This window comes from Stomoxys calcitrans, chromosome 5 (assembly GCF_963082655.1).
Source record: "Stomoxys calcitrans chromosome 5, idStoCalc2.1, whole genome shotgun sequence".
Classification (NCBI taxonomy): Eukaryota; Metazoa; Arthropoda; class Insecta; order Diptera; family Muscidae; genus Stomoxys; species Stomoxys calcitrans.
Window position 1 is genome coordinate 162,159,056 of NC_081556.1, and position 20,325 is coordinate 162,179,380.

A 20,325-nucleotide genomic window follows, 5' to 3' on the forward strand; every position below is an offset into this window, starting at 1 on the left:
AATATTGCCATGATATGTTTTTCACAAATATGTGTGGCTACTTGCAGAAATATCTCTGTTGTGAATGATAAAATAAAATTAAATTATTTGGGAAAATAAATGTCGATGCTTTACATGAATACATGAACATCACATATAGGGCGGTACGCGTTTCAACGAAACCATGGCGAAACAAGTAAAGGTGGTCTCATTTCTACAACAACCACAAATCATATGGTGCAATCCGCAATCCGCCGTGGTCGTCGTTTTGCCAACACCCGCAAACAAATTTGCGTACCTGTGTGTATACGTGTGCGTACATGAGCGGAGAATATGCGAGAAAGAAGATAACAACAAAGAGAATGTAAACAAAAATTTTACATATTAATACCGTCAAAACCGGCCTGCTGTTAACAGCTGTTTGCATAAGGCCATCTTTTTAAACCGACTTGCAACGAAACTTTCTTTTCTATAAGAAATGCATTGACATATCCAAAAGCTTAGTATGCACCTCAGTCTGCTCTGGTAACTTCGTTGTCCTGGATAGATGTCATTTTCATACACATTTTATTGCACTGCACTGTATAGTCCTAAAATAAAGCACAGCTTATGTCTCCAATGGAAAAAAGTGTACACTACAAGATGGAGAGAAAAATCGATTTGTAAATTTTCCCGATCTTAAATCATTTTTTTAAGCACATATGTACTAAAAATAATCGTTTTTATTTGCAAAAAACTTTATATCAAATTGCATGAAAGGATCATTAAATCCGTTTACACTGCTCATTAAATCCGGATTTAAGGCTCTCGTCGGTTGATTTTATAAAGGGAAAACAGATAATCGAGCCATTAAATCCGGATTTAAAGAACAGTATAAACCGGGTTTAAGGTTTATTGAATGCCATGAAGACGAAAAGTTCGACGTTTTCTTGACCCCTTCTGGGAAAAGCTAAAGAGGGAGATACGATCTAATGGTATTAGATCGTATCCCGGAAAATCCTAGGTGGAACAACGGATCAAGGCCAAACAGATAAAGGCACTGGCTGAGAAAGAGGCCGTCATGTGAAAGTGTATGAAGTTTTATGTTGTGCAAATGACTTTTTTTTTTTAAACTATCAAAAATAAGAAAAAGCTAGGATGGGGATTGTTGCATGCGGATATTTGCCCTGACTTCACACCTACCGAATTATGAAATAGGGTTAAGAACTTCAGAGGTATGAATGTTCCTAGATAACCAGCTTGCGTAGTGCGATTTTGCGTCTGATGAGGTTGATAGGCTTATCTCCTTGATTTCCTGTCATAGTGAGTAACAGGATCGATCATCAACTCTAATCTAACTAGAAGCTCAACAACGCACAATCTGGGTTTCTTTAATTATGTGTTTACATTTAAATGACAATGTCGCATGGTGAGAACATCAGAAATATTATCCAATGTTGTAAAACCCTCACTAATGGGCTGCCGCCTCAGTATACGTGTTCGTCCTTTTTTCGTCATGGGAGAGACATATCCCGGAGTGCCTTCTCCGCACGCTTTTAGTCCGTGCCGGGATCTAAAACAACCCCGGACCCGCCTCCATCATCGGTCGGTGTCAGTGAGGTGTAATCGGTGCATGGACTGGGTACATTTCCGATCTTGCTCTGGTCTTACATCACTACGGGAATATAGTCATACTGATTATGTTGCAAGGTGCTGTGCGAACATAGCCAAAAACATGGGTCAAAAGCGTCATCATCGTCGAACTATGTGACCCCCCGACCTCTCCCGTGCGGCAATATACGCAACAGCAGCTTGCGTATATATATGATACACTTCCGGCCAGTGCCGGCATCTCGTGAGTGACAGGGCTAGGAGGAGAGCCATTCGCCGTTTCCGTGTCTTCGAGCCTATGGACAGCCATCACAATTTACAGTGGGCGAAGTTACGAATGTCATCCGTGGCACCAAATCATCCAAGGCGTTGGGCCCCGACGGAATCTCTACACTGATGCTGAAGAATCTGGATTTACCTGGAGTTAAGTACCTTACTACTGTCCTCAACCGGTCTTTGAATAATCTTATAGTTCCCGATGTCTGGAAAATGGTCAGAGTGATCTCGCTACTAAAACATGCAAGGGATCCGAGTCGTACAGACCGATCTCCCTTCTTTCACCAATAGCAAATACGCTTGAGGCATTACTCCTCCTTGGAAGTCATGAGCGAAATTATGTACAAAATGTTAGCCTAATAGGATAAAAAAAATTATCTTAAAGGGATACATTCAGTGTCGGATTGCTTATTTTTGTTAAGTTTTACAAAAATTTTACTTTTGCGATAGTATCCGTCGGAAAAATATCAATCGATATTCAGTCAAAAAATAACATATCGATAGTGTCATCGATATTTTGCCAGCTCTAGTCCTTGGATAACGACCGCCTCTCATTGCAGCTGAAGAAATTGTCCTCCCCCGGCAAACCAGAGCAGTACTGGGTCAATTACCAGACCAAGGATTGATGCTGACGTGCAAGATGTATGTCCCGATTGTGACCACGGACCACACGTCACCTGTTTAACTGCCCAGCCAGATCCAGATCCCTTTGAACGCACCCCATCTTTCAGATAATAGATTTTAAAGCAAAAAAACTAGCTTAAGAAACATATAAATAAAGGTATAATGATGAGATAATTGTAGTGTTTCAAAAAAGTAGTCGCGATAAAACGTTTTTCAAAAATAAGAAAGAAAAAGGCTCAAAATTTTATTAACTTTAATATTAGTAGGTTAGGTTGAAAAGAGGGTGCGGATATTATAAACCGCCAGTTATCGGCTTTTGTGTATTCTCTATATACTAAAGACCAACATTGAAAAAAATCTAAGTCAAGAATTCCGTGCTGATTAAAAAATCTTTCATTGTTTTCCATACCACGCCCCAAAGCCGGTTCATGTTCGGTATTGTTGCCCTCACCTTAGTGCAGGTGATTGTTAGCTATTTATAGTTAGTAATTTTTGTATAAGCTAAAGTTTTCCAAAAATCCCTCAGAGGAAAACACATTAAAGAATATGGGGATCATGACAAGTTTATTTTCTAATATGATTTACGAAGCTTGGATGAGCTTTTAAAATTACAAAGTTTTCCAAAAATTCCTCAAAGGAAAACACATTAAAGAATATGGGGATCATGACAAGTTTATTTTCTAATATGATTTACGAAGCTTGGATGAGCTTTTAAAATTACAAATATTAAATTTAAGCATTGTTTCCTTTATTAAGCAATATATTACGAACTTATTCTATTAAAGAATATAATTCTACTTTCTATTTTATTCGGTAAGAAAATGAGATGCTGCAATAATTTTGTTCGCTTTAAAGCTCCCATTTTTATCAATAATTGATATTTTAACATAAAATCACATAATACTCTAAAGTCTAAATCACTTCGTTATATCTTTTGAAATCATACATACATATATATAAACATATATTTGTATAAAAGAACAGGATAACTCAACAAAAAGTATTAACAAAATATTTATACAAAGATAGTCAAAGGCTTTTACCCATGGCACATTTTTTGCATTTCTTGTTTTGTTTTATTTTTTATCAATTTTTGTTTTGTAAGAACAACAAATAACATGGTTCTTTGGAATTTTTTAAAAGACTAATCCATGTGTAAATATGACTATCTTTGTATCTACATATATCAATAGTACCAACACAATAAATAAATATAAAAGTACTAATAAAACGCAATAAAATAACACTGCGTTTAAAAATAGAAGTAATCAAATGATATAAACTATACATACATAGCAATCTTTTTTTTTAATTTTCTCCAAGAAAAGTATTACTAAATGAAAGGAGGCTTCTGTTGTATTTGCGTTAAAGCAGCATATGATGTATATCGTGGAGTAATTTGTATATGATGTATAAAACCACAGTTAATATTTTTTCGTATTTTCTTCATTGTGTTACTGCAGATACTACTTTAATACGATTCAAGTACAAATATCCCAAAATATTTGCCAAAACAGAGGTATTATCCGCAAAAATTTAATCTTCCGTGAACGGATGTTCAGATGCTTCACTATTATTACGTCTTCGATTTTCGAGGATCTTTGTGGCTTGTTCCAGCGTTTCTTTATAAAATATATTGTATTTTTCACTTGGCAGTGAATATTTTGTATCGTCGAGATGCCAGGTGAGACCCAGAACAATATTAAAGGCCGACGTGTCATAGCTGTGACAACCTGAATAACGATATTGAGGTTTTTTATTATATTTGCAACCCGCCCAATTGGCACCTGTAAAGAAAGGGTATAGTATAGGTTAGGGATTTCAAAATTTTAAATTTTATTTCAAAAGCTTATGGGTACACCTTTTTTGATTTGTATCGTTATTTTAAAATTAAAAGGATTATCTTAAAGTTACAGATATCTTTGAATTTTTAATAAACCCGAGTTAAAAGAATTGTTAATGTCGGATTCAAAGATATCTCAAAGTTGAACTTTTAATACTTTTAACAACACCTAACATCCTTCCAAATCCAATATTAAGCGTTATTAGGTCGTTAGTATTCAAGAACTCTGTCAGGACTTGGCCCCGCTTATTAGTGTTGGTACTATCTCACGAAATGTGTTGAGAGTTCGCATCGCACCTTTTTCTCGGCCGAGAACCAGTGCTAGCATAGAATAATTGGTATTTGATATGGCTCCTGAAATAAGGTTTATCTGGTTTACCTAAATCATCGATCCTCCAGTAAATGGGTATCTTGGGAGTAAGTGATGATATAATCGCCTGCTCCCTGATCTTTACACTGCATTGACTTTCCTGTCACTGCACTACCTGATGTCATCGTGTTAGATTCTTTGCCTATCCTAGTCTTCCGTTAGGCTGTATTGAGTTGTCATTCCCTGTACTTCCTGATCTTTCAATACTAGGATCTTTGCCTATCTTAGTCTTCCAAATCTTAAGCAAAAGGGCTTCTTGAGAGTATGTGATGGTACCATAATCGGCTCCCTGTTCGTTAGGCTTCATTGAGACTCCTGTTGCTGCGCTGTCTAATGTTTCAATATTAGGATTTTTACCTATCCCAGTATTCCCAATCTTGAAGTCGGTAATTATTAATCCACCTTGTACCACGATAACATTGAAATTTTATGATCTGTATTAAGCTGAAACCAAAACAAATCCTGTCCGTTTATACTGGGTTTTTGGGGATTTTGGTGATATATGCAAGCGTATATGCGTATACATGAATGTGTTATTTTAATGATGCCGATTATCGTTAGAAGTGGAAACTGAAGTTTATCGTTAAAAGTGGCTATTGTCGTTAACGTTTCTGCTATCGCTTTTTAACTAAACGATTTTCACAGAATTCAGTACCACTTGTACAAAATATTTTTACATTTTCTTCGTCACCATTTTTTTTATAATGCGCTTTGACAGTTGTTCGGGCGGAAATAATGCAAAGCATGGTATTCTGTTTTTAGTTGTGAAAAACTTCAACAAAAGATCTTAACTTACTTTAACATATCTTCGGCCAATTTTTTGCAACAACAGGATGTCGCATCATATTACACTAGGATTAAGTGTGCTTAATTGCTTCTTTTAAGTTATTAGCCTAAAAAAATATTTGTTATGTAACCGCCTAATGCGGCGCTATGGTGAGTTCCGTCTCGCTCAGTCGTGGCGTATTTATCCAGGAGATTCCCAAACCTGCCACCATGAGCTCTGGGAGTTAAAAAATAAATTTTATCAATAAATCAACAAAAGATCTTAACTTACTTTAACATATCTTCGGCCAATTTTTTGCAACAACAGGATGTCGCATCATATTACACTAGGATTAAGTGTGCTTAATTGCTTCTTTTAAGTTATTAGCCTAAAAAAATATTTGTTATGTAACCGCCTAATGCGGCGCTATGGTGAGTTCCGTCTCGCTCAGTCGTGGCGTATTTATCCAGGAGATTCCCAAACCTGCCACCATGAGCTCTGGGAGTTAAAAAATAAATTTTACAGAAATTAAGGAATACACAAACACAAAATAAAATGACAACACACTACAACCCCATCTTCCTCTCTCACAGACAAGCGATTTGCAATTCATATTATACTAAACAATCAAGCATAAAATATTTATTATAATAGTTAATTGTCTTAACCCTAGACGTAAAAGACAACAAATTTGGAATTCTAAACACATGCTGTTATTTAAACGTGAGACACTATTTTAGACTACCAATCACATACGAAAATGAGTTAACTGTTAATGCCAAAACTTGCCATTTTACTGATGTTTACTCCTTCCCAAACGAGCTCGGTTAGTGGGTCTTAATGGACATTATCACATAGTCCATAAATGAAATCTAAAGCGCTATTATTCTTCCCTTCGTATATGTTGATAACCTTACACTGAGCTTGATGGAAAGATGGCGGATTGCACCATATGATTTGTGTTTGTTGTACAAATGAGACCACCTTTAATTATTCCGCCATGGGTTGCGGTTGGCTTTGAATTTAACGATATCTTTAAGGAATACAAAGAAAAAAAACATTCACACTCATGCCTAATATTTAAGCGCTGTTTCTAATAACTTACATTGTTTTGCATACACCAAAAACATATGTATATGTAACACACTACCAAACACAATCAATAAAATAAACTTTCTGTATAGAACATGTCTAATATTTAAGCGCTGTTTCTGATAACTTACATTGTTTTGCATGCACCAAAAACATATGTATGTATATGTAACACACTACCAAACACAATCAATAAAATAAACTTTCTCTATAGAACTTCTATAAATTTTAAACTTTGCACTTTTTCGTTTCTTTGCTGGATATAAAAGAAAATGATTTCTTGCCGAAAACCCAAAGGTTATTTAAAGATCTAATTTTCGCCGTTATGCCTTAAATTGGGCCGCTACCAGTGCGCATTTTCCAACATTCATTCGCTCTCCCTCTGGTTCTAACAGCCAAAACATCTGATTCCCTGCCGTGTTGTATTCCCTCGGGGAAAGTTACGTTACGTGTCCACATTAATTTGATAGAGATCAACTTGGCAAGACTAATTATACCCATAACAAAATATTGAGTGCACTATCTGCCAAAATCAGTGATAAGTGCAACTCTGATTTTGTGTATGTTACTAGTTCGCGCTATTTTTCGTTGTGTAACAATAATAAACACAAACAACCAAAACTTGTTGTACTTGTAAATTGTTTACGGCACACTACCTGTTAATTGTTTCAAGCGCACAACACCTAATCAAAACCGCTGTCGGTATGCACAGGAAAACAGTTAAATAAAAAAAATTAAGTCCAATGCAACACATCTAGTGGCAAGCCTTGAAACCATTGCCGGCATCACTTTTGTTTGTTTCATTGCTTCGTTTTTCTTTGTTTGTTTGCGAAGAAATAAAGAAAACAATAAGTGCAGATAAAAATGTGTTTTGGTATAGAAACAAAAACATTTGTTAGCTGTCAAATTTCGCTCGCGAAATAATTCCGAGTAGAGCGCGCTCTATTCGTATTTGACGTACATATGTCATGTCTTATGAATATAGAAAGTCACAGCTCGTATGACAAGTCTTATCGTGTAATAGCAGTTCAAAAAACACGACTAGGGTTCAAGAGTTTGATAACCATGTCTCGACTTTATACAAGGACTATCACAAATCGATAACATTTTTAAACTCAACATCTAGTTTTACGCTACGACACGATTAAATAAATAATTCAGTGTTTTCTTGGTTATTTCTCTAATTCCGAGCTTGGGATAACTGGGATAATTGAGATCTAAATACATTTTCATAATTATTGACGGCTACTATAAAAGAAAATGTTTTAAATTTTAGAAACAGAGAAGTCGCTAAGTGATTCAACTTCTACATTGACCCTTCGTGCCGACTAAATCAATAATTCAGTGTTGTAGGCTTCACTTCCAAGCTATAGAGACAATAATCTGTTTAATTTAAGACGGAGAAGACTATTGAGATGAGTCAACAAAATGAGTATGGGCTGCAATCTGAGTTTTCGACCCAACAAGGTATTAAATAAATGGCAGGAGGCTGTGCAAAATAGTCCCATTAGCAATATTAATATATGGAATTGCCTGTTAGAATAAGAGTACAAGCATGTATATGTACATATTTTCGTAAGGAAAAGATTGTAAATCCCGGCACTATGTTAGACAATATATGTACATACATATATTGCTTATACAAGTGGCAATTGTTACTTGACGTCAAACAGAAACGTTTATATAGAGTAAAAAATAATAAAACGTACATACGTCTTGAATAACAACGCAATTTTTTTAGACCAATCTACAGGATGGAAGAATCCCTCTACTGTCAACACTCCTTCCGGCGGCAGCGGAGAATTTTTGGATCCAGAAAATTTACAGCCAAAGAACTTTTCTTTTAACGAGGAGAGTGTTCGTAAAGGATTCATTCGTAAAGTCTATCTTATATTAATGGTAAGTCTGTTTATTACATGGACATATGTGAACAAAGAGAACAAGGCAAAGGCGTATTGTCAAATAGTTTTTTTTTGAAAGTGCATACCTTTGTATTACCATTACCATTTGTTTCCAATGCACACTAATAAAATACTTTTATTATTTTATTTCATATATAGGGACAGCTGTTTTTTACATTTGGAGTGGTGTCTCTATTTTTGTTTCATAAACCAACTTTAGAGTTTACCCAACACCATCCAGAAATAGTTCTAGTGGCTTGTATCACAACCTTAGTTGTTGTAATATCAATGGCGTGTTGCGAGTCAGCACGGCGAACGTTCCCAGTAAATTTCATATGTCTTGGAGTTTTCACATTGGCAGAGTCATTTTTAGTAGGCTCTATAGCTGGACGATACAATTCCGAGTCGGTTAGTTGGATTACCACTTTGCTATCGAATCAGTCAGTTAATTGTTTTTGATTTCAGGTCTTTTTGGCGATCGGTATAACTGCGATACTATGTCTTGCATTAACAATATTTGCAATGCAAACAAAATATGATTTTACTGTTTGCGGAGGGATGCTTTTGGCTGCTATGGTTTGCTTACTGTTGTTTGGCATTGTGGGTTTGTTTTGGAGAACACACATCATGCAAACCATTTACGCTGGCTGTGGCGCTATGTTAGCATGTATATTTCTTATATACGATACTCAAATAATGATGGGGGGCGATCATAAATACAGCATTAGCCCGGAGGAATACATATTTGCCGCTCTTAATCTGTACATGGATGTAGTCCGAATATTTATATATGTTTTGCAATTGATTGGAAACAAAAAGTAGACCGCTTTCGCAATTCTAAAGACTCAAGCTTATGTTATTTTTAGGAACTATTTGTCATTTGCCACGTAATCGATAAGCAACATCAAACAAAGCTTGCAAAAAACTTTGAAATAGAACTAAAGCGAAGTTATAAAATTCTTGGCAATTTATGACCGATTCTTGGCAATTTATGAACTGTAATATATTTTTAAATATTAATAAACAAAAACAAACAAATAATTTTGTTTATTTGTTATAAGGTTAATGTTATTGTATCAATGTGTTGTACACTGAGGTGGCAGCCCTTGCCGATGAAGGAATCCATCGGATCATTCCGGTACGTACAACCGACTGCCATGGGATTGGTGACTATAAGGTGACTTATCTGGATAACGTTTTGAGACAGTAATAATTCTTGAGATAACTTTCCGTACAGAACAAATTCAAGAATCGGCGTGACTTAAGAGTTTTTACGAAAAAAGGAAGACTAAAAGTTGAAAGGTTACAAAGTAGTTTTGATATTATGGTTATGGAATTTGACATCGTTATTAACAATTAATTACAACCATATTAGAGCCGAAAAAGTTTTTAAAAAGGATGAATTTTAAAGCGTCGCGAAATGTATTGGGTAAGCTACAGTGCCCAATATCAGCTTTACCAAGGTCGTCTTGCTAGTGTTTTGCTACTAAAAGTTTAAGTGTTTCTATCTACTCAATAATTTGTAAGCGGTTTCAATGGTATCTTTTCTCTAATAACGTGTGTTGTTATTGAAGCCATCCCTTGAGGATGGCTTCAATCGTGTTTGACTTGTCCACATTGATCAAAGACTTCACATAATCCAAAAAAGAAAACATCTAGGGGCGTCAAATCGCATGATCTTGGCGGCCAACTCACGGACCACTTCGAGAGATGAACTGCCCATTAAATCCGCCCTTCAATATGCCCATTGTTTCAGGCCCACCATAAGTACCCAGCGACCCAAATGTGTGATGTCACACAATTCTGAACTCTTCTGACAAAATTTTTTCGGTTCGTTTCGAATTCTGTTCGACTTTCTGAGGGAAGTTCGGTACGAATTCTGAACGATCTCTGCTCTGCTTTTCTGAAGGAATATTTGTTCCGACAGATTTGAGAGAATACTGACTAATGTCTGAGCCCAGTTTCGCATGGGTCTTTTTGAACCACTAAAAATTTGTCTTCCGAAATTTCGGTAAGAATTTTGAACGATGTCTGATGCATTTTTTTTCTCTTGTGCTTTTTCGTGTTTACTTTTTGTGCAGCCTCCACTATTTGTTGTACCACCAGTAGATTACGCGAAAGAAAAATAATGATAGTGTGTTCTCCTCAAGATGAGTTTGGTTTATGGTTTTTTCAATCCGCATTTAATATTGTCGTGATGTCCGATTTAGGGATGTTTTCGGGGTGAGGAGGTCCCCTAGAAACTTGGCCCTGAAAAAATATCAGCATCGTTATCTTCTCTCAAATACCATTTAATTAAATTCCATATTGCCATTGGGTTAAGGGGAGTTTATGGCATGAGGCGTCGTCAAACATTTGACTCCAACATTTTTCCTCCTTGGGAAAGGGGCGGTGCCCCAAATACATGGTCCCACATTTGGATATCAGATACGTATTCTACTCCCAAATACCTTTATTTGAGCCCCATATTGAGATGGTCAGTAAATAATTGCAGAGTGTGGGGTGTTTTGGGGAAGGGATGGACCACCAGAAAATTGGTCCCGAAAGTGGGTATCAATTTCGTACTATTCTCCCCAATACCGTTCCTTTCATTTGAGTCCCACATTGACGTGGTCGGTAAATATGCCCGTCTTCCAATCTCAAAAAACTTTCATTTAAACTCCTTATTGCAAAAGTCAGCAAATATGTCCCCAAGGCAGTTGGTCCCCAATGATGGTATTAGATTCGTGGTCTACTCCCAAATACCTATCATTTGAGCCCCATATTTCCATCATCGCCAACGTGACCGGTTTGGGGGTATGTTTTGCGGGATGAAAATATATATCAGAGTTGTGTTCTACTCTAAAATGCCTCTTATTTGAGCCCTATATTGTAAAAATTGCAAATTTTGCCCATGAACATTCCACTAAGGAACAGGGAAAAACTTCTCACATATCAATGAGTGCAGTCCGATTCAAGTTGAAGCTCAATGATAAGGGACCTCCTTTTTATAGCCGAGTCCGAACGGCGTGCCACAGTGCGACACCTCTTTGGAGAGAAGTTTTACATGGCATAGTACCTCACAAATGTTGCCAGCATTAGGAGGGGAAAACCATATTTTTTCCGATGGTCTCGCTAGGATTTGAACCCAGGCGTTCAGCGTCATAGGCGGACATGCTAACCTCTGCGCTACGGTGGCCTCCACCGTATCATTTATTTTTATGTGAGATGTGATTAGATGAGATCTCTAAAGATGCTGAAATATGTATTTTCTCAGCCGTAGTAAAAATTATTACAATATTAGCGGTCAGAATTTAAAACTATAGAAGTCTTTATTTCAGCCCGATGTTGTCATGATGTCCGATTTAGGGGTGTTTCGAGACCTATATTGTAATGACCTGCAAATACGTTCTATACGGGTGGTGTTATTGGGGTGGGGTGGCCCAATAGACACTTTTCCCGAATATTGATATCAAATTCGTGCTTTACTCCCAAAAACCTTTCATTTAAGCCCCTTATTTCTATGGTCGTAAATTTGTCATCTTTTGGTGGTGTTTTTGGATACTTCGCCCCACATTTGGATATCAGATTCGTATTCTACACTCAAATACCTTTTATTTAACTCCCATATTGCCATGGCCGACAAACAAAAATTGATTTTTATGTATAAGACTTACTGAGCCCGGCCCGCTCTGTTGCGCCTAATTTAGAAATTTTTGCTGTTGAAAATGTATTCCAATTTTCCTGTGGATTTTTCAATTCTCAAATACATCTTATTTAAACCCCAATAAGTAAAAGTCCTGTTTTAGAGTGTGGTGGATCCCCAGAGACTTGGTCTCAAAAATGGAAGTAAATTTTGTGCGCTACTCTCAAAGACCTTTCATTTAAGATCCATACTGCCATGGTCGGGGTCACCCACGAAACACTTAGTCCCACAATTGGACATCAGATTCGCTTTCTACTCTCAAATACCTTTAATTTGACCTTGGAGTGGCTTAACGCCTATAACATTGATTATCATGTGGTAGTTGGCTATAAATGACTATATGACTACCTATCAAATATTCATCATTTCGTCCATTTTCAAATTAAATCAAATTGCGTTATTAAACGATTTTCTGTGGTAAAGAACTAATTTGCCTGTCTATATATTTGGTGCGGTGGTGATAGTTTTTACTATTAAACCATGCAAAACTTTTGAACAAAAAAGTGTTACCCAGCAGCACGTCGTTTGGTCTTGTCTATCGATGAGCTAAAAATGATTGCAATTTTAACGTTAAGGTTTGTAATTCCTCCTTTCACGCTGAACGTCATAATTTTTGGGGTATGGCGGCCTACATTTATTTCTGTGCCCACACATTAATTTAATCACATAGTGTCCTGTTAGGTCATTATGATTGATCGACTGTTTTATATGAGCAGCAGACCCGCAAATACTTAGGCATAGTTTTTATGCCATATTCGTAATCTTCTCCCGAAACTTTTCATTTGAGTCCTATATTGATAAGTTCGTCCAATATGTTTATTTAGGGAACTTTTGGGTTTGGAGTGGCCCCTTGGATCCATTTTTTAATACCATATTCTTATTCCACTCTCCAATACCTTTCATTTGATACACATATTGTCCCGATCGGTGAACCTTAATTTTGGGTGGTGTTTTTGGGGTAACTGGGAAAGATCCGCCCTCTTCCAATATCAACAATTTATATAGCCTATTTCTCCTTACTGACCATATTCGTAATCGTAATCACGAATAACTTTAATATTCGAGTCCCATATTGTCATTATCGTCCAATATGCCTATTTGAAGGGATTTTGCAGTCGGGGCAGCCCCATAGGTACTTGGACCGGGAATACCTTTAATTTGACTCCCATATTGTCCCGGTCGGTCCGCTTTAATTTTTGGGTGATACTTTTGGGGAAGGGGGAGGTCAGGTAGTTCAAAAACAAAACAGCATGCCGCCAAGCGTGATTTGTTGCCATGGGCTATTTCATTCGCGAGTGAGCTCTGCAAAGAAACGGTTGCATGGAAAAATGGTGAGAAATATGGAGTACATATTTCAATATAATGTTACGTTTTGGGGAAAAATTGACTAGTCAAAAATAACTAATTTTACAGAAGTGGCTTTGAAATTATTCGTAAGTGAAATTTCTGTGAATCCTTTCTGTGTACAATAGCATTTCCTTCTGTCTTTTTAATAAAATTTTGGAATAGCGATAAGCATGTCAAAAGCCTAAAATCCAATTTTCTCGATAAATAGTTATAAAGTGCTAAACAATATTTATTTGCAATAAAAACTGAATTTTTTTAGATTTTTTCAATAAATTAAAAAAAATAATTAGTTAAGAAAATTACAAAAAATACTACGTCACTATCCATACCGTAAATAGCAAATATACGAACTATCATCAAAATTGGACAATGGAATTGAAGGGTTGATTTTAATGGGTTAAATTTTTATATTTTGAATGCATTTATTTGAGCAGACGCTAACTTTGAACATGTTTAAAAATACAATGGCAAAACTAACACCTACTATAATTTTTTAATACATGGCTAGTTGCAATAGATGAAAAACTCGCACACAATCTATATCAATATGGACCATAATATAGTACCATAAATACCGCAAAAATCGGTAATTGCTTTTTAACAGCTAATTGCAGTACCATAGAAGCCCTTGATTGCAAAATATAGATGAAGGATGCCTTCACCTAGTTTGTCAATTAGAACGAATTGAGTTCAAAATTTGATGCTGCTTCATTTTTTTTGGGTATTTTTCATAAATTTCTTTGTTTATTTCGTAGCCTTTCTTAGGCGTTATGTACGCCTGTATACAGCTCACAATGCCCTAAGAAAAATTGGACGTTATGACCTCCTCTATATCGGACATAACCGGTCACCCCAAAATTCATCTGAACTGGATTGACGTATTCCCTTTATTTGAGTTTTAATGATATTCCGTAATACCAATACCAACGCTTGGGAATTTATTGGGTAAATAACCAATAAATACCTTTTCTGGGTATTTATAATTTTTGCAGATATCTTCGGTATAAAAACGTTTTCCAAACAATTTCTGATGGTTTCGCATTCTTTGTATATAAACCTGATCTTCTGATGTCATAAAATGGGATTTTAGTTATATATAGCCGTTATATAGATCGATTTCCAAACTTAAAGTCTTGATGCAATAATTTGGTCTTTTTCATCCGATTTCGATGAGATTTGGCACAGTGAGTTCAGGAAATATTTTTCAAGCTTAAGAATTGCAATTGTAAAATCGACATTGTATTTCCGAATTGTGTTTCATCCAAATCGGATGAAAAATGCTCCTTTTATGGGCTCAAAACTCTATACGGGGAGATCGGTATATATGGCAGCTATATCCAAATATGGTCCGATCTGGACGATATTCAACAAAAATGTTAAGAGTGGTACCAGAATTCGCTGTGCCAAACTTCATAGAAATAGGATGAAAAATGGCTCATTACACTATATCGGGAGATCGGTCTATATAGCAGCTATATCTAAATATGTTCCCATCTGGACCGCATTTGGAAGGAATGGTTAGGGGTCTACCAGAATACACTGTGCTAAATGTTATCGAACTCGTGTAATAAATGGATATTTTATGGCCTCAATACCGTATATCGGGAGATCGGGGGTCGGTCTATAGGGCAGCTATACCCAAATAAAGTCCGATCTGAACCACAATTCAAAGAAATTGGTAGGCTATAAATAACTAAAATCCGATTTTATGAGATCAGAAGATCAGGTTTATATACAAAGAATACGAAGTCATCAAAAATTTTTGTATACCCAAGATATCTGCATAATTATAAATACCCAGCTTTTGGGTATAAATGGGTAAATAACCGGGTATTTACCCAATTTACCGCGTAAATACCTTTTAGGTATTTACCCATCGCTCATCTCTACTGATGCCCTCTATACTACAGACGGGGCTCACTCCATCCGAAGAAACATTCCCCAAACTATGATATTTCCACCGACATGTTTGTCGAATTATACGGTGTACTTGGGATTCGCTATGGCTCTATAAGGTTTCATTATATGATCTCATACCCTATTTGGGATATTAAAAATGCTTTTTAGTTTTCAGACTAAAGTATATTGTGCCACTTTTCTTTTGGCCAGATAAAATATCATCTTTGTGAAAAAATAAATTTTGTCAACATAGACATCGTTTTTATGCATAAACTTTCAAGAATTAAAGTTTTTCGAAGAACTGAAATTGCAACTTTATTATTTACAATTTTTTTTCTGATCGTTTACAGAATTTCCATCAGAATTTTCGAAACTGTAAGCAATTCAGCCACTTTCCGATAATAATTTTCCATGCTTAGTAGTTTTGCATATTTTTTGCATATTTGTAACAGGGTCCCAGCTCATCGACCTACCTAAGTTACAAGTAGAAAAACTTCAATTAAAATAAAATATTTGACCTAAACTCTTGTTTTTACATTTCTACAAGGAAATAAGTTTTTTTTTATTGATTTTGAGTAACATCTTATCCCTAAATTCCACAAATGACTGGCAACCATACAGAAAATTCGCGACTCAGCGTTTCAGGCCTGGCTGGGGAGACGTATTGGCGATGTCCTCAAATATTTTGGCGTGGAGGATCACTCGATTAATCGTTATTCGATTATTCGTGTCCTTTCAAATAATCAAAAAATTGAAAATGAAATATTTTCCAAAAGAACAAATAATCGAATAATTTAGATCGGTTAATCAATTACCCGTTTTGATGTTAAATAAGCTTAAAACATATGAATTGTGTTATTTTTCTGCATTTTTAGATCATTTTGGGCCCTACTTGGGCAAAATTTCATTTGATTGGGAGGAGCATTTTTTCCCTAAGGTGGATATTAAGTTCCTGTTTCAAAGTGAAATACCCATGTTTCTCACGATTACTTTTTTGAAACACTACAAAAATCTCACTGTTGGTGTTGTTGTTGTTGTACACTGAGACGGCAGTCCTTGCCGATGAAGAACTTAATCGGGTCAATCCGGTACGAACAACTGGCTGCCTTGGGGTTGCAAAGATCTCACTGATAACATAATGCTGATGAAATTTTCTCCAAAGACAACATTTATATGAAATTTTCTCTAAGGACAAAATTTTAATGAAATTTTTTTAAGACAAAATTTCGATGAAAATTTCTCTAAAGACAAAATTTTGATGAAATTTTCTCTAAAATTTATGTATAACTGGCTGCCTTGAGATTGCAAAGAACTCACAGAAAGACAAAATCTCGATGAATGTTTGTTAAGACAAAATGTTAATAAAATTTTTTCTGAAAACAAAATATTAATGAATTCCTTTTCTTTGAATATATAATTTTTTTGGAAACAAATTTGATCGATTGCACAGCCCTGGTTCAGAGGAAAAGTATTTGGAAGTAGAACATGTATTTGGTATCCGATGCAGGGACGTAGTGCCTGAGTGTCCGCCACATCCCCAGATGATTGGATGAAGTTTTCTCTAAAGACAAAATTTCGATTAAGTTTTCTCTAAAAACAAAACTTCGATGATATTTTTTCTACAGATAAAATTTCAATGAAATTTAGACATTTCAATGAAATTTTTTCTAAAAAAAAATTGGTGAAATTTTCTCTGAAGACAAAATTTGATGAAATTTTTTAAAAGAATCAAAATCAAAACACAAAATTTCAATAAAATTTCTCTAAAGACAAAATTTCGATAAAAATTCTCTCTAAATTTCGATGAAATTTTTTCTAAAAATTTCGATAAAATTTTCTCTTAAGACAAAATTTCGATGAAATTTTCTCTAAAAACAAAATTTCGATGAAATGTTCTCTCAAGACAAAATTTCGATGAAATGTTCTCTCAAGACAAAATTTCGATGAAATGTTCCCTAAAGACAAAATTTCGATGAAATTTTCTCTGAAGACAAAATTTCGATGAAATTTTCTCTAAAGACAAAATTTCGATGAAATTTTCTCTAAAGACAAAATTTCGATGAAATTTTCTCTAAAGACAAAATTTTGATGAAATTTTCTCTAAAGACAAAATTTCGATGAAATTTTCTCTAAAGACAAAATTTCGATGAAATTTTCTCTAAAGACAAAATTTCGATGAAATTTTCTCTAAAGACAAAATTTCGATGAAATTTTCTCTAAAGACAAAATTTTGATGAAATTTTCTCTAACGACAAAATTTCGATGAAATTCTTTATGAAAACAAAATTTAAAAGAATTTTTTTAAAAAAATTTCAATGAAATCCTTTGCCATATTTCAATTAAATTTTTTCTTTAAAAAAGTTTTATTGAAATTTTGTTTCTTTAAGGACAAAATGATAATAATTTTTTCTGAAAACAAAATGTTAAAGAGTTTCTTTTCTTTAAATATATTTTTTTTGGAAACATGTTTTCTATTCTGTCCGGAGTCGAGGTAGTTTTCTCGACTTCGACTGTGAGGATATTTGATCGATTGCGTAGCCCTGATTCAGAGGGAAAGTATTTGGAAGTAGAACATGTATTTGGTATCCGCTGCTAGGAGGAAATGCCTGAGTGTCCGCCACATCCCCAAAAAAACCCCAAGCAGGACATACTTACCGTACATGGCAATATGGAATTGCTCCCAGACTCTTGAGACCAGAAAATAGATACCAAGTAGGTGTTCTCCTTCAAAATGCCTTTCTTTTGAGCACCATATTGCTAAGATCGATAAATTTGTCCGGCTTTTAGGGTGTTTTAAGAGTGGGGCTGCCAACCAGACACTTGGTCCTGGAAATAGATATCAGTTTCGTGCTTTACTTTCAAATACCTATAATTTGAGTCTTATTGTCTGTTTTATGGCGTTTTTGGGGAATGGCGCCCCCCGACATTTTAACACAAATTTTTGTGGCATATTCGTAATCTACAGCCGAATACCTTTCACTTGATTCCGATATTGTCATGATCGTTCAATATGCTTATTTAAGGGGGTTTTGGGGTAGGTGCGGCGGCCTAAAATACTACTTATTTGAGTCCTTTATTGTCGCGATCTATATGTCCTGCTGAAGGGCGGACGTGACTCAGATATTCGGATCCTTATATCAACATTAGATACGAACTCCATTTGAAGAATATTTAGTGTGTCGGCCGGTCCCAGACTCTGTTCCAAATGTGTATACCAGATTCGTAGTCAATTCCCAAAAACCTTTCATTTGGTACCCATTTTGTGACGTTGGACATTTATGCCCATTTTGTAGATTTTTATGGTTGGAGAGGCCCCATAGACACCTTGGACCAAATTCTTATAACAGATGTGTACTCAACTTCGAAATGCCTTCAATTTAATACCCATATTGTCCCAATCGGTAAATATGTCCTATTGAGGGGTTTTGGGGATGCCCCTCAGACACCAAGGAATACATTTTTATGTCAGATTCTTACTCCACTCACTCATTTGATATCCATATTGCTTCAATTGGTAAATATGCCCTGCTGGGGGGGGTTTTGGGGGGTGATGAGGCAGATTTTTATGGTTGGGGAGGCCCCATAGACACCTTGGACCAAATTCTTATAACAGATGTGTACTCAACTTCGAAATGCCTTCAATTTAATACCCATATTGTCCCAATTTGATCGATTGCGTAGCCTTGATTCAGAGGGAAAGTATTTGGAAGTAGAACATGTATTTGGTATCCGCTGCTGGGAGGAAATGCCTGAGTGTCCGCCACATCCCCAAAAAAAACCCCAAGCAGGACATACTTACCGAACATGGCAATAAGGAGTGGCTCCCAGACTTTTGAGACCAGAAAATAGATACCAAATAAGTGTTCTCCTTCAAAATGCCTTTCTTTTGAGCACCATATTGCCAAGATCGATAAATTTTTCCGGCTTTTTTGCAATGGGGCGGCCAAGCAGACATTTGGCCCTGGATGAATGTTTCTTAAGGACAAAATGATAATAAAGTTTATTTTTGAAAACAAAATGTTAATGCATTTCTTTGAATATATTTTTTTGGAAACATGTTTTTTCTTCTCTCCGGAGTCGAGGTAGTTTTCTCGACTTCGATGTGTGAGGAGATTTGATCGATTGTGCAGCCTTGATTCAGAGGCAAAGTATTGGAAGAAGAACATGTATTTGGTATCCGCTGCTGAGTGTCCGCCACATCCCTAGAACACCCCCAAACAGGACATACTTACCGTACATGGCAATATGGAATTGCTCCCAGACTCTTGAGACCAGAAAATAGATACCAAGTAGGTGTTCTCCTTCAAAATGCCTTTCTTTTGAGCCCGATATTGCCAAGATCGATAAATTTGTCCGGCTTTTAGGGTGTTTTAAGAGTGGGGCTGCCCATTTTGTAGATTTTTATGGTTGGGGAGGCCCCATAGACACCTTGGACCAAATTCTTATAACAGATGTGTACTCAACTTCGAAATGCCTTCAATTTAATACCCATATTGTCCCAATCGGTAAATATGTCCTATTGAGGGGTTTTGGGGGGTGGGGATGCCCCTCAGACACCAAGGAATACATTTTTATGTCAGATTCTTACTCCACTCACTCATTTGATATCCATATTGCTTCAATTGGTAAATATGCCCTGCTGGGGGGGTTTTGGGGGGTGGGGAGGCAGATTTTTATGGTTGGGGAGGCCCCATAGACACCTTGGACCAAATTCTTAAAACAGATGTGTACTCAACTTCGAAATGCCTTCAATTTAATACCCATATTGTCCCAATCGGTAAATATGTCCTATTGAGGGGTTTTGGGGGGTGGGGATGCCCCTCAGACACCAAGGAATACATTTTTATGTCAGATTCTTACTCCACTCACTCATTTGATATCCATATTGCCCCAATTGGTAAATATGCCCTGCTGGGGGGGTTTTGGGGGGTGGGGAGGCACCTCAGATACCAA

At 36.1% G+C, this 20,325-nt stretch overlaps 2 protein-coding genes across 4 annotated transcripts in view; one reads left to right on the top strand and one right to left on the bottom strand.

The window, feature by feature from the left end:
* Positions 1 to 3,014: 3,014 nt before the first annotated feature.
* Positions 3,015 to 20,325, bottom strand: part of LOC106086156 (uncharacterized) — a 29,627-nt gene continuing 12,316 nt past the window's right edge. For 2 of the 3 annotated variants that reach the window (XM_013250707.2, XM_013250706.2), the window contains exon 5: positions 3,015 to 4,256. In XM_013250707.2, coding sequence (XP_013106161.1) covers positions 4,006 to 4,256 — 251 coding nt within the window. In that variant the 3' untranslated portion in view covers positions 3,015 to 4,005. Of the gene's footprint in view, positions 4,257 to 13,212; positions 13,429 to 20,325 lie in introns of those variants that run through there. The other variant, XM_013250708.2, reaches the window with a different exon arrangement.
* Positions 7,665 to 9,507, top strand: LOC106086157 (protein lifeguard 1). Its single transcript, XM_013250709.2, has 4 exons — positions 7,665 to 8,007; positions 8,282 to 8,439; positions 8,601 to 8,849; positions 8,907 to 9,507. The coding sequence occupies exons 1-4, from the start codon at positions 7,956 to 7,958 to the stop codon at positions 9,261 to 9,263; spliced, it is 816 nt and encodes a 271-aa protein (XP_013106163.2). The 5' UTR covers positions 7,665 to 7,955; the 3' UTR covers positions 9,264 to 9,507.